The sequence below is a fragment of the Gossypium arboreum genome, chromosome 1 (assembly GCF_025698485.1).
Source record: "Gossypium arboreum isolate Shixiya-1 chromosome 1, ASM2569848v2, whole genome shotgun sequence".
Classification (NCBI taxonomy): Eukaryota; Viridiplantae; Streptophyta; class Magnoliopsida; order Malvales; family Malvaceae; genus Gossypium; species Gossypium arboreum.
The window spans coordinates 3807896-3822793 of NC_069070.1; the positions used below are offsets into that span (position 1 = coordinate 3807896).

Sequence of the window (14898 nt, forward strand, 5' to 3'; positions counted from 1 at the left end):
ACTCTATGATATTTTTACTGTACCTAATCTCACTATGTGCAATGATCATGAGTGAGTTTTATCCTAATATATTTCGATTATCTGTCCATTTGCATTTTATATTAATTTGATTCTATTTTATAATATAATTGTATTGTACTTATAATTATATTGTATTTATACTTGTTAATTTGTAAAAAGAATCTTGTTTTATTTTTTTTAATAATTTTATTATAAGTTCGATTATATCTATTTTTTTATATAGTGCTTAGATTTACTCGTAGTCTCTCCCCAGTTCATAAATAAGAGGATAATGCACTCAAGTCCATATCCTCCTACATTGACAATAATACTCATACCAATTGAACTAAAGCTTAACCGACCATATAAAAAATTATCTTAAATTTTAAAAAAAATTCAAGAAAAATATTGTACTATAATTCTTAATAATATTTATTAGATTCCCTTCACATATATTGAATAAACTAGCATTAACGTATACACTAATGCCACGTACTTCGTAAATAGCTTAGAGTCGTTGAGGTATAAACTATCACTAATCACTATATTAGCAATATCAGAAATCATTATAGATGCATTACCTTGATCAATCGTTAATAATTATATTTTAATCGATCTAATTTCTTATTTTAGATTAGTACCCTAAATAATTTTTGATCTAATCGATCAATTCGATCTGATTCGAAAACAATAAATTTTACAATTAAAATACATAATAAAATGAACGCTTGTGTAGCAATTATTATTATAATATCAAAATGGGGACACTTAAAATTGTGGGTATAGTAAAGTTTGAAAATTTGATGGGCAAATAATTGAAGAAGAATAAGACATTTGTGTTATTTTGTGGGATTGTTATATGGAATGGTACAGGCAGTTTAAGGTGCGTTTATTTATTGTTAGTGTAAAAATAATAATAACAATAAAATTAAATATTATAACGATATTATAACGTAAAATAAAAAAATAAACACATCAAACTAAAAATAAATTTACCTTCAAAAGGTGGTAAGGCAATGATTTATTTGATGCCGCGTGAGGACATAAATTCAATCAATTTATCGTGCTGTTTTTTTGAAGCTAATCACTTCCATTTATAGATTTTCTTTTTCTGATAGAAGTGTTTATAGATTTAATATCATTGCTTTAGTTCTCCATGACTGGACCACCTAAAATTCTAGCCTCACTTTCTACCCTAATTTTGTAAAATTCTCTGCGTCGGTTTCTCTTTTCTTGTTCTTATGTGCGACATGAAGTTTTGGCATTTTTATGATTAAATGGCCGATTTTGGATTTTCAAGTATTTAAATTTGAGTTTTATTTTGTGCATGTTGTAATGTGAATTTTCAATGCCATTATATGCATATGTTACATCTGAATTTTATCTGAATCTCTTTTATTCTTTATTTATTATGTTTTGTATTGATTTTATTTTACGTTATAGTTGTTCGAACATATATCATTTGCATTATATATATATATATATATATATATATACTTTATTTATAATTAAGGGTGAGGGACAAACAAGAGTCTTGGCCCCACATTTGAAACTTATGCGATTTAATTCTTTCTATGAATAATAAAATTTAATTTAATATATGATAAAATTATATTTTGTCCCTTAAAAATGAAAATGTTATGTTTAATCCTTTTGAAAATGATAAAATAAAAATTAATAAATAATAAAATTATATTTTAAACTTTTAAAATTTTATAACTTAATTGAACTCGCTAATTTTTTTTTGAATTCCCTTTATAGCAATAAACATTTTTAAAAAATTTTCTTTTTTCTTTTTGGTGATAAGATAAAAAAAGAAGTGAAAGGACTACAATAGACTAAAATTAACGCCTCGTAGGGGAGACATCAAACACCTGAAGACCTTTTCTCCTTTCTTGTACTAATTTTGTGATTCCATCAGCTTCTCCATTATCTTCCCTAAAAATATGTCGAATGATCCAATGACCTATACTGATAAAAGCAAGTAGATTCTTCTAACCAATGTCAAATCTAAATCATTGAACGTCGGCCTTGAATAGCTTAGACTGCTTCCATGCTATTTGTTTGAATTAACACACTATCGTATCTTCGTTCGAAAAGAAGCTTTAATCCATCCATGATACCTCAGAGTTCAGACTCAATAACATAACAAAATCCCAAATAACTTTTCTTTAATACCTAAAGTAATGACTTGATGAGGAAAAAGTTATATAAATTTTTATTTTGATTAAATAATTAAATTATAATTTTAGCTATTTTTAAAAAAATGAAAATTCAATTTAAACTTAATTAACAATTTGATTTCTAATTTTTTTTATATTTCAATAATCATTTTCTTTGCCCAAGATTATTTTGACCTGGCTTTGACAACTTGAATTTCTTGTTCATTTGATATTAAAATTAAAAATATTTTTATTAATATTTTAATTTAAATTTAAATAAATAAGTACTAATTTGGATTGTGTTGTCTGAAATTAATAATTTTTCCCAAATCAGCCTAAACCGGTCCTATTGGTTAGGTAAGCTGCCTAGCTTTTGGAAGAGGTATACCTAAAGCCCTTCCTTACAGCTATATGTATCTTTTGGAAGAGCTTGGACAAGGTGTTTCACACAGTCAGTGCATTTCATGTGCCCTCATTAGAAGAACAACATGTTGCATTATCCTAACCGTCCACAGGCCTATTAATAGCAACGAGACCCCAACTCATTTTCTTACCTTCATCTTCCCAAAATTCAATCTATAGAGAGTAAATGTTGTTATTTGCTATCCTAGTTTAAAATTTTAAATTTCGAATTTAGTCATCCGAATCTTGATTTAATCAATGAAGTAAATTCGGGAGTAAATCCTCCAACCCTTTTAATGTGTATTCAATTATTTTAATTGTTAATTTAAACAATCAATTTTAATTCTTTAAGATATTTGATTACATTAATTAAATAATTTAATCAATTTAAAAAATTCAATAACATAAAACATGTCATTTAAATAATTTAACCAATAAATCTATATCATGCTAGTCAAATTATTCAAAACTACCCTTCAAAATCTTTTTAATTTTTAATCTCGAGTTCAATTTCATTAGTTAAATAAAAGTATGCAAAGCTTTTAAAATGTTTAATATTTGATTTACACGTGACAAGGTTGAATAGTTAGAAAAGATGAAATTAATTTTTCTTTTTTTTAACTAAACATGATTTTATTTAAACATGTGAATAATTTTCTTTTTCTAAATTTTGAGTAGAAAAATAAAATAAAGAAAATAAAATTTATTTAATCAGGTAGATTTTAAAAAAATTTAATTGGCTTAATTCACTATTTAATACTTAAACTATAATATTTTTTAAGTTGCTACTTAATGTTTTCTTTTGGAGAAGTAGTATCTAAAGTATCTTTTATTATCAAAATAATATCAAAATTAAGAAAAACAATTTAACCAATAAAATCCTAATTTTGAAAGAAATATTTCTTTTATTTCTTACAACTTTTTTCTCTTTCCTTTCTTTCTTCCAATTTACATTTATTTCCTCAAAAATTCCAACTGGGTGGCCTTTCTATTTCCCTTCTTTCTTCCAACCTACATTTATTCTCTTAATAACTCTACCAACACTGCGTAGCAGAATTAGCATTACTCCTGTAAATTGATTATTTAGTTGTATACTTAGTTGGGTTATTGGTGATTATCTTAATGTAAATGGCTATTTCAACAATTATTATAAAAAAAACTCAGTCGTTAAATAAAACAATGATGATAGTAATCATAGACTATTTTTTTTTTATCTTTTAAGATGTTAATAACTTTACAACAAATGATATGATGGTTGAGATGTCAAAAGAAAATAATGATGAACATTCATACAAAAGAGAAAAGCGAGATAAAAGTGTTTGTTGAAATGCTTGTTTAAATATTAGTAGTATATTTACTCCGAATCTTTAAGGTTGAATAGAATATTTTGAATTTTGTTTTAAAATTTGTATTGAATTATAGTATATTTCTCCAGAAAATTGCAATGTTATTAAACCAAACTGTTGAAATGAATAAAGTACAGGTATCATATGCTTCAATTTCATGGTGAAATTGATTTAATTTGTTAATTTTTCCCTCAAATGCATATATATATATATAAAGATTTATTTATATAAATTTAGTGAGTGCATTGTATATATGGTTTTATTTTGTTTATTCATTTTGTAGATATGAGTTCAAAAAAACTTAGAAATTCTGATTTATAAGAATGGAGAGAGAAAAGAGAGGAAAATGTAAAATATATTTATTATTAGCTGAGATTTTTTGTACTAACATGATAAAATAAATATAATTTAAGTGCCGGTATATAAGTTAAAGCCTATTTAAAGCAGCTATTTTTTCAAAATAAAATAAAATCTCAAAATAACATGGGTTGAAAGAAATTGATTTAATGATTACTTATCATGAAATTATGCTTAAATACTTGCATCAAATCCAAACAAAGTGGTAGGATAGAAAGAAACAAAACCAAAGGGCTCCTACAATCAGGGAGCCAAGAATCTTGACTAGACCCACAACCTGCTAACACCACAACATGAAATCAACATGCACGCCTAACCTAGAGCAAGGACGAAGAAACCTAAAGCACCATCGTACAAAAAACACATGAAAATCAAACCCAAACATAAGGCTCTTAAGTCATTAACGTTACTAATGCGTTGGTTTCATCATGTCACATTAATCCTCGCCAAGTAGAACAAACAAAGCCAAGCGCAAAGCTGTGATGATTGAACCTTGAGAATACTATCTTTGGCCCCTACTTGGGGAAAGAAAAGCAACCTCCATACCAAGGAAACAAAAACGTCACCCTCATAGGGAAAGAGAGGGAGCCAACATAGCTTAGAAAAGATGAAGTTGTTCATTTCTGTTAACTAACTATGATTTTATTTTTGTTTATTTTAAAATAAAGAGTTTTATCGAAATAATGTGGATTCAGAGTATTTTGATTTGAGTATTGATTTAGCTCAAATACTTTTTAGTTAGACCAAACCAAAACTTGAAATGAACATATATACCTAACTTAGAAAAAGGTAATAGTTAAGTCCAAACTAGAGGCGTAACTAGAGAGACTCTCTTAAAATTAAAATTTTAAAATTTTATATTTACACCCTTTAAAATTTTTAAAATTTTAAATTAGTAAAGATAAAATTACACTTTAACATTTCTTAAAAATGATGAAAATTTGATTTAATCCTTATTATTAACTTTATTAAAGTTCACTTTATTCACTTATTATTAACTTTGAACATATTTTCATTAATATTTAATTTTAAAATTATCTATAATTTTACCTTTTAAATTTATTTTGATTTAAAGTTTCGGTATTTTCATTCATTTAATATAAGAAATAAATTTATATAATTATATACTAATTAATCAAAATATTTCAAATAATGCATCTATATTTTAGTAATCTTTATATTTTTCAATTATGAATTAAATTTCTATTATGTTTTAAGGAGAAAGTATTGTATCAAACTGTGATTTCAAGTCACCTTATCTTTTTCCAATAGGAGATTCAGATTTTTGTTATTTTGCTACGGAAAAGAGATAAAATGAGGTGAAATTACATTTTCATATATCTTGAGGCATTTCCTCTTTCATTATGGTTCACCTTTGTGTTACCATTAGGCTTATACATACCTCTAAACAATAGAAATATAGGTGCCTTTGGTTGCATTAGAAACAGGCATGCTATTTCAACTCTGATAAAGCTTCTTCACTGTTCTCAATTTTCTCTGCTCTTTGGGTGGGGGAAGGCTCTTTTCCTTTTAACACTTTGCACAAACTACTCGTATATTTCATGGAAATTAAGTGGATAAATTCTCATGTCATCTTTTTGGTGTATATTATGAACTTTTGGTTTTTTGTTAAGTGAATATCATAGAGTAGAAATATACAAATATATAACAATAGAGAAAAGATGAAGGAGAAGAAGAAAATTACTTTATAATACGTTAACAAGTTAATTGCAACACAATGTTTAATATATAATCACTAATTATAGTGTTCTAGGCTTCCCTCAAGTATGTTTTCCGGTGGGAATGACGATGATTCCGACCGGCAGCAGCAGCTCTAGATAGCACAGAGACAATAGAGTTAAAAGCATTCGCTGCCATTCTCGACTTGATCTGACCCCTTCTCGGGATTGGTCTCGTCCCTCTCGGACTCCTATCAACTGCACAAGCTTGAACATCTCTCACCTTGTTGCTCATGATGCCGAACTGGGCAACCTTTCCCTTCTTCAATCAAATCCTACTTTATAAATTTTGATGATCAAGGATTACAAATGTGAAATGCCTGTTTGTCTTGCTTTGATTGCTTTGATTGCTAGTTTATAGGATTTTGATCAAGCTTGAAATGGGAATAAGTCTAGAAGTAGACTTATGCAGAATGGTGGGAGTTGGGGTGACATGCCAGCCAATTCATCAGGCTGTAAAAGATTCCTTGTAGCTCAACTCTAGACAAGATTAATTTCATGGTATGATTTTGATGACCGGTTTTAATGCACGACGTTTCCGAGCCTACACGTGCGGACCTTCAAATATAATCTAATAGCTCTCTGCTAGGAATCTTGGTGCTGATTTCTGGTATGCCCTTTTTTAATGGATAAGTAATAGCATATAATAGAAAGGTGGAATTCAATGTCTGTTTTTTTTTTTTTTTTTTCTTTCAACTGAAAAAATTGTGTTTGTTTATATGCAATTTGGTCAGGTTTAGAGCATCATGCTTGCATGATTGTCTGCTTGGCCAAGTTGGGGTTTCGAAAGATGCAAGGAAGATCATTTTTAGGGTCGCAAGTCCCCTGCCTAGTTTGAGACGCCTTTGTCTGTGTTTCTCGAAGCCAAAAGACTTGTATAAATAAATTTAAGTACACTTTTACATCTAATTTTTATTTTTGATGATTTAATATAACAAATCTTATTTTGTTAAGATTTATATTAAATTTTTACGATTCTAATAAGAAGATGTGTCAAATTAAACTTGTAAAGGATGTAACTTGGATCCCAAATAAGAAAATATGAAAGTTTTCTTTTGTGTGAACTTTATATAAATTTGGGTCGCCTTTAGATTTCATCACACTCATGATGAGATTTGCATCTTAGAAAAATATGCTTTTTATGCTTCTTCACTAGCATCTAACAACTTTTGTAGAACATGAGATCGGTGCGTATGTTTGTGTCAACTCTACTTGATTTTTCCATGGGCATAGTGAATGAAAACTCACTTCTTACAAAATAGGGGACAACAAAATTTATTTACGCAGTTTCGCTTCTTTACGTTTGCGGAGTCTATTTCAATGTGATAAATCTACTATTTTCAAACGATTACAACTAGTGAACCTAAGTCTATTATACCCCAATGATAATTCCTCACTCTTGTCTCTTTGAAGACTAGATTACTCACCACTAAATTCTCCCTTAAGAACTTAACACGTAAAATCACAACAGAAAAGGTTGACAATCACAAAAGCACTTTCACAAACAATGTCCCCTTGAAACTTGCTAACATAATGAAGATCTATCAATATCTCTATTAAATAGTAGAAATAGCCTTATACAATATAATATTAACAATCAAGGTAAACAAGGACAGTTGGCAATTAAGTCTTCAATGTTTCGATCTAGTCCAACTTTCTCGAACCAAGAGATTTTACCTGGTCCAATCCGATTTGATCTTTCAAATATTGAACTTCCTCAAATACATTACAACAACTTCAAATATATTACCGTATTAGATAAATAATGATTAGTAATCTTAATACTTTTAATTATGAGATTTATCATGTTATGATTTCTATTAAATGCAAATATATATATTTTTATTTCTGAATGTACCGGAGCGAGCCCAATTATTAATCCTCTATATTCTTTAGACCAATTAAGGGATGGATGCTTGCCACGAGTTTTAAAGTTGCACCATACCCAAAATGAGGATCGAACCCTCGACCACTGGTTAAGGTAGAAAAGACCATTACCATCATTTCTTTCAATTTGTTAAAAATCATTTCTTTTTCTTATTATAGTTCACCTCATAACTATGGTTGAATTAATTTTAATTTCACGTCTCATTATTACAATATCAAATCTCAGTACTACAACAATCAATCTCACCGGTGTAAAGAAATGTTTTTGGAGGTGAGAAAGCTATATAGGGATTTAAGATCACAATGGAATCATCACACTTTTATATGTTAAGTGAATTTTTTTTAAACCATCTCATTATAGGTTCTTGTTATATCTTCCTTTTTTTGACAGCATAACTATCTATAGCCCTCCCAACCCATAAATAGGAGAATAATCTGTTTCAGTACACTCGAACCCATGTTTTCCTGCATTGGCATTAATGCCCGTGCCAATCGAGTTAAGACTCAATCAGCATGTTAAGTGAATATTATAGAGTGCAAATATACATATATATATATATATATATATATATATATAAATATAACAATAGAGAAAAAATGAAGGAGAAGAGGAAAATTACTTTATAATACATTAACAAGTTAATTGCAATACAATGTTTTGTATATGTTCACTAATTATAATGCTCTAGGCTTCCTTCAAGTATGTATTCTGGTGGGAATGACGACGATTCGGACTGCCAGCAGCTTTAGACAGCACAAAGACAATGGAGTTAAAAGCATTCGCTGCCATTCTCGACTTGATCTGACCCCTCTTCGGGATCGGTCTTGTCCCTCTCCTACTGCTATCAACTGCACTAGCTTGAACATCTCTCACCTTGTTGCTCATGATGTCGAACCGTGCTACCCTTCTTCAAACAGCTCCTACTTCATAAATTTTGATGAACAAGGATTACAAATGCTAGTTTATATAGGATTTTGATCAATCTTGAAATGAGAATGAGTCTAGAAGTAGACTTATGCAGAGTGGTGGGAGTTGGGGTGACATGCCAACCAATTGGTCAGGCTGTAACAGATTCCTTGTAGCTCAACTCTAGACAAGATTAATTTCATGGTATGATTTTGATGACCGGTTTTAATGCACGTCGATTCCGAACCTACACGTGCGGCTCTTCAAATATAATCTAAGAGCTTTCTGCTAGGAATCTTGATGCTGGTCTCTGGTATGCCCTTTTTTAATTCATTTCATCTGACAGGTTTTGTTTGCTTATATGCAAATTGCCTATGTTTTGTGAAGTATTGATCTGTATGGATATAATATTTAATGGTTGTTCATGTTTGCAGCAATGTCAAATTGTTGTCTCATTGCCTTTCAGGTCAAGCAACCATGTTTTAAATTATGTATACTTGATTCTGTATCACATGGTCAAACAGTTGATTCTTTTAGCTCAGGGTCGAATATCATATTACATGACAGGTACAGAGAGAAAGCAGAATGACGAATAAGGTGATGTTTCATCAAAGTTCTATCTGTTGCTTTCGATTTTCTTAGTTTTTGTCTGCAAATGAGCTTGTTCTGAGATAAATATGTTAGAAGCTGTCGGGTTCTTGGATCTATGGTTTTATTGGTACTTCATAATTTCCAAGAGATTATGGATTTACGATATCACTTCACTGATTAAAGAACACTGGACCTGTTGAGATTGAAAACCTTGGCTCATTCTATGTGAAAACCACGTGCAGTAGAGTTAGTGTTAAAAAAAGGTTAAAATTATCATAAGCCCCCGTATTCTTTGTAAATTTTGAATTTAGTCCCTGTATTTTTATTTATAGGACTTTAGTCTTTTCACTTTTCTGATTTCAAAATTTAGGTCAAACTATTAACGCTATTAAATTTATTTTGTTAAATTCAAATAATTACAACATTTTTTTAGTTGCATTGCTTCCAAACGAGTTTTTTTTTTTTTATTTCTAAATGTCATACCAACCAATTTAACAAAAAAAAATTAACAGGGTCTGGATTTTGAAATCTAGAAAGTAGAACTAAATTCCAAATTTGTGAAGAGTATAGGGACCTACGGCATGTTTTAACCTTAGAATAATATATAGTAGGTTAAAATATGCCATGAGTCCTTGTACTCTTCATAAATTTTGAATTTAGTCCTACTTTTTAAATTTCAAAATTCAAGTCCAATTGTTAACCCTGTTAAATCTCTTAATTTAGTTCAGATTTAAAGTACTTCTCGTATCTTCAATCTACTTTTTTTTACCCACATGTTAAGCTATGTGTGAATAGCTTAGTAAGTACTCAACTGAATCCAATCTTACCATTTTATACATATATACAATTTAATTAATTTTTAATAACATTTATTTACACAGTTTCTTTCACTAATATAACATACTTGACATATCACATATATCACTTTGTATCACATTACTTATTCACTTTGAATTAGGAGCGTGCAAATTTCAGGTAAAACCGAATTAATTCGGTTGGGAGCTGGTTAATAATTTTTTAGAAGTTCGGTTAACGGTTAATTCGGTTCAAAATCGGTCGGTTAACAGAATTAACCGAATTTAATAAATAATATTATAATACATAAGTATTCGGTCGGTTCGATTAATTTTTGGGAAATATAAATTAATCAGTCGATTAAGTCAGTTAATTTTTTACATGTTTTATACTTGTTTTAACAAAAAAATAAAAAAAAAATATAAATTTCGGTTAATTCTGTTAACCAAAAAAGTTCGGTCCTGTTAATTTTTTTTAAAAAAATTCGGTTCGGTTAATGGTTAAGGGTTTAAAAGGGCCGGTTAATTTGATAGTAGTTCGGGTCAGTTAACCAGTTGGTTAACCGATTGAACACCCCTACTTTTAATTACATAACCACATGCACTACATCCTCACTTCATGCATTTATTCACATGAACACTAACATATCACATACTTACAATTTAGTCCTCTCTATAGTAATTTCACTATTCTACATCTATTCACTTATTAATTTTCACTCCTTATAATTTAATCCTTAATTTTATAAAAATTCACTAGTCACTAAATTATCACTTTATCATTTCTTGTATTACTAACATACCTTTAATTACATATTCACTACTAAATTCAATATAAATATTCAATAATCTTAATCGATCGTTTTAATTATTTCATATTAAAATTTAAATACTCAAATATTCAAATTAAAATAAACTAACTTGAATTCGATTAAATACTTACCTATTTCTTCACTTGAAATTAACATTTCTCTTCACTGTCCCAAGCTTCCTCTTCACTCTCATCTTCATCTAAGTTGTTTCCATAATTGAAAATATTTCCATAGCACTTTAGGATATGAAAATAAGTTATTGTTACGGGAAAACTCAAGAAAAATGCGTGGGAGGTTTTTCTTTCCTTTCTACCTCTCTTTCTTTCCCTTTTGTTTTTGTCGCCCCAAGCTGTTGTTTTTCAACTTTCCAATTGTGTAGAAAATTCTACACTTTTTTTTTCAATTTAGTCCATTTATTTTATCATCCAATCAAATTTCAACACTTTTCAACCTTAAATTCCATAAATTCTCTTTTACACTTTTCAACATTTTTATAATTTTCGAAAATCGAATTGACCCTATCGAGGATGACGCCAATTCAATCAGAAGCATAAATATAGTAAATATAAATAAATATTAATGTGGAAGAATCGTTATATTAGGCCCACCTTTAAAAAAGATCGTTATATTGGACCTAGTAATTACGAAGAATCACCTCTACCATTATGGGCTAAATTTTTAGCCCTAATAAAGGTATGATTTTTAGGTCGAATATTTGGTTAAACCTTTTTAGTTAAATTCATTGTCACGTCCCTATATAGGCTTAGGAACAAATAGGTAAATTTGAACCTTAAAAGATATTGACTCGGGTAAAAGTACTGTGGAGGCCTTTGTACTAAGAGTGGGATTACATTTTACCCCCTTTACTCAAAAATTGGAAAAATTAGTCCTTATAAATTAGATAAAAGAGCAAATTGATCCTTCTATTGAAAATCTCATCTATTTCTACTGTTAAAAACTAGTAATTATATGTTAGAATGAGGTATACGTAGCATACCATATGTAAATGTATAGTTATTTCAACAGCTATATTGTTTTTAATAGTAAAAATGGATGTAATTTTTAACAGAAAAGACTAATTTACTCTTTGATACGATGTATTGAAACTAATTTACTTATTTTTGAGTAAAAGGTACAAATTTGACTCCTAGTATTTACCTATTGACTCGTCATGTGCGTGCAAACAAAAAAGAATAAGCAACTCAATCATTATCATGTTTTAAAATATTAACTTTTTTGCACCTCACAAGATAAAATCAGCATTTTAAGCATTAAAATTTATTACTATTTGAAACTTTACCTCTTTGGTTCAAAATTAAATGTATACAGATTAATTTGTTCTTCAGATCTGTCAAGCAGTTTAGCCAATCTTTTCCTACGTAAATCAACACAAATGGAAAAGAATTTAGCTTCTTACTAAGGAAGAAAGTTTCCATTCGATGTTTGCTCTAAGCAGCTTTACTTGGTGTAAACGCCAAGAAAACAAAGTACATACATATATCTTGGAGTGAAATGCCCGTATATCAATACCTTGTAAGTTATCACAAAATGATCATCAATGGATAATTCCAGTTTTTGCACAATGAGTCCCCACATCCACAAAACAAAAAGGGGGGTCATCACTTAGCAACCAACCAACACAAATACATGAATTTTGAATTCCAACTTGTCTTGTTGCTTAGCTAAAAAGTTCAGTTCTCGTGACTGATGCTTATGGTTCATGTTTTTTCTCTTATTAAAAAAAAATTAAAATGATGGGAGTTTTTGTCTTATATTGAGTAATGTCTCCATACAGGCAATAAAGGTGAAAAATTATCCCAAAAGAATTTTTAATAACTTTAATGGAATCCCAGTATATATATATATATATAAATTTCCATGAAAAGGAACTTTGTTTCCTTGAATTATTGAATGATGATGACGACGAGTTGTTAAGCTTGGTCCGTGAGGAAAAAGGTACGACACGACATAAGGAAATGTTCACGGGTTGGCATTGGCAATGCCATTGAAGTTACTGACATGGTTTTACTATTTATAAAGACAGATTCTTTCAGGGTTTGTGGTTATTTTTTCTAACCATATTAATTTTAGTGTTTGAATCTGTGTTCTCTTATCCCGATGATTTGAGCAGCTCGAACACCGGTCCGATTCTTTTGAAGAAACATTGGCAAAGGGTGTTTATAAAGGAAATGAAATCATCACATGTTTGAATTCTCTAAAGAAAAACTAACCATACCCCATGTATTAAAGGAAAAGTGAAAGTTGTTGGAAGGGGCTATGTGAAACTTCAAACTATTTGGGGGGATGTGAATTGTAATTTGTTGAAGGTTCCTTAATGCTTTAAACCTCGATCTCTATTTAAACTCCTAGGACCCCTCTGCCATAAGCAAAAACCAATATTATTTTTATGGTTTAATGGAGATGTGGACAATCCAAAGAAGAAACCAGGTAACCAAAATAAAACTCTTTCCATTGTAGTCCTTACATTTCTCTATCCTTCTGAAATTTTTCCTTTGCTTTAATCTGCAGGTTCTTGATACCATACTTTTGCTTGGAATAGTTCTGGTTTTGATTAACATAAATGGTGTTGAAAGCAGAAAGTACAGTGCTTCATTGATAGACTTTGGAGGTGTTGGTGATGGAGTAACATCAAATACAAAGGCTTTTCAAGCTGCCATTTTTAACCTCAGCCAATATGCATCAGATGGTGGGTCTTTACTCTTTGTTCCACCAGGAAAATGGCTAACTGGTAGTTTTAACCTTACTAGCCATTTCACTTTGCATATCCACAAGGATGCTACTCTTCTTGCTTCGCAGGTTACAAACTCCCCATGCCAATATACGTTTTATATATACATATACACATATATATATGTTGAAGTGCTACCCTAAACTTATGCCAGGATGAGAGTGAATGGGCTGTCATTGATCCTTTACCATCCTACGGTCGAGGAAGGGATGCCGATGGTGGAAGATATATCAGTCTTATTTTCGGAACCAACCTCACTGATGTCGTGATAACAGGTACCGAGAACCGTAATCATCTATAACAACTTTATAGTTTCATTCAAGTACTATAATATGGACTGTATGTTGCAGGTGATAATGGCACTATTGATGGTCAGGGTGTTACCTGGTGGAACAAATTCCATAAGGGAGAGTTGAAATACACCAGGCCTTACCTTATTGAGATCATGTATTCAAATGAAGTCCAAATCTCTAATCTCACATTGATGAATTCTCCTTCCTGGAATGTCCATCCTGTTTATAGCAGGTTTATTTGCCTGCTTTTGTTTGCTAGTTTACAGTTTCATGTTCCTCAGTATGCTGATGTGTTTATATCGTGTTCTAACATTGCTTGTGATTAAAATGCAGCAATGTTGTCGTTCAAGGATTAACGATCCTCGCACCAGTAACTTCTCCAAACACCGATGGGATCAACCCAGGTGAGAAACCGGACATTGAACCGGGCTATATGCATTTGAAGCTTCTTCATTGGTGTTAAAAGGGTTCTTGTTTTTCTTCAGATTCTTGCACGAATACCCGGATCGAGGACTGCTACATTGTTTCTGGAGACGATTGTGTAGCTGTTAAGAGTGGCTGGGATGAGTACGGTATCAAGTTTGGTATGCCAACGAAGCAGCTAGTGATCAGACGGCTCACATGCATTTCTCCATTCAGTGCAGTGATTGCACTAGGCAGTGAGATGTCTGGCGGAATTGAGGATGTTAGGGCCGAAGACATAACAGGCATTAATTCCGAGTCGGCTGTTAGGATCAAAACCGCTGTAGGAAAATTATTGAATGATGATGACGACGAGTTGTTAAGCTTGGTCCGTGAGGAAAAAGGTACGACACGACATAAGGAAATGTTCACGGGTTGGCATTGGCAATGCCATTGA

The 14898-nt window shown here is 30.4% G+C and overlaps 1 protein-coding gene across 1 annotated transcript; it reads left to right on the forward strand.

The window, feature by feature from the left end:
* Positions 1-12862: 12862 nt before the first annotated feature.
* On the forward strand, positions 12863-14898 carry LOC128293296 (probable polygalacturonase). The gene is made up of 6 exons (XM_053029091.1): positions 12863-13445; positions 13527-13814; positions 13901-14021; positions 14097-14271; positions 14373-14443; positions 14525-14898. The coding sequence occupies exons 1-6, from the start codon at positions 13413-13415 to the stop codon at positions 14896-14898; spliced, it is 1062 nt and encodes a 353-aa protein (XP_052885051.1). The 5' UTR covers positions 12863-13412.

Bases quoted from the DNA above. Each gene is read 5' to 3' on its own strand.
- LOC128293296 (XM_053029091.1), top strand. From the start codon at position 13,413: ATGGAGATGTGGACAATCCAAAGAAGAAACCAG. The intron at 13,446-13,526 runs GTAACCAAAATA...TTTAATCTGCAG, and splicing joins CAATCCAAAGAAGAAACCAG to GTTCTTGATACCATACTTTT. The intron at 14,444-14,524 runs GTGAGAAACCGG...GTTTTTCTTCAG, and splicing joins CACCGATGGGATCAACCCAG to ATTCTTGCACGAATACCCGG.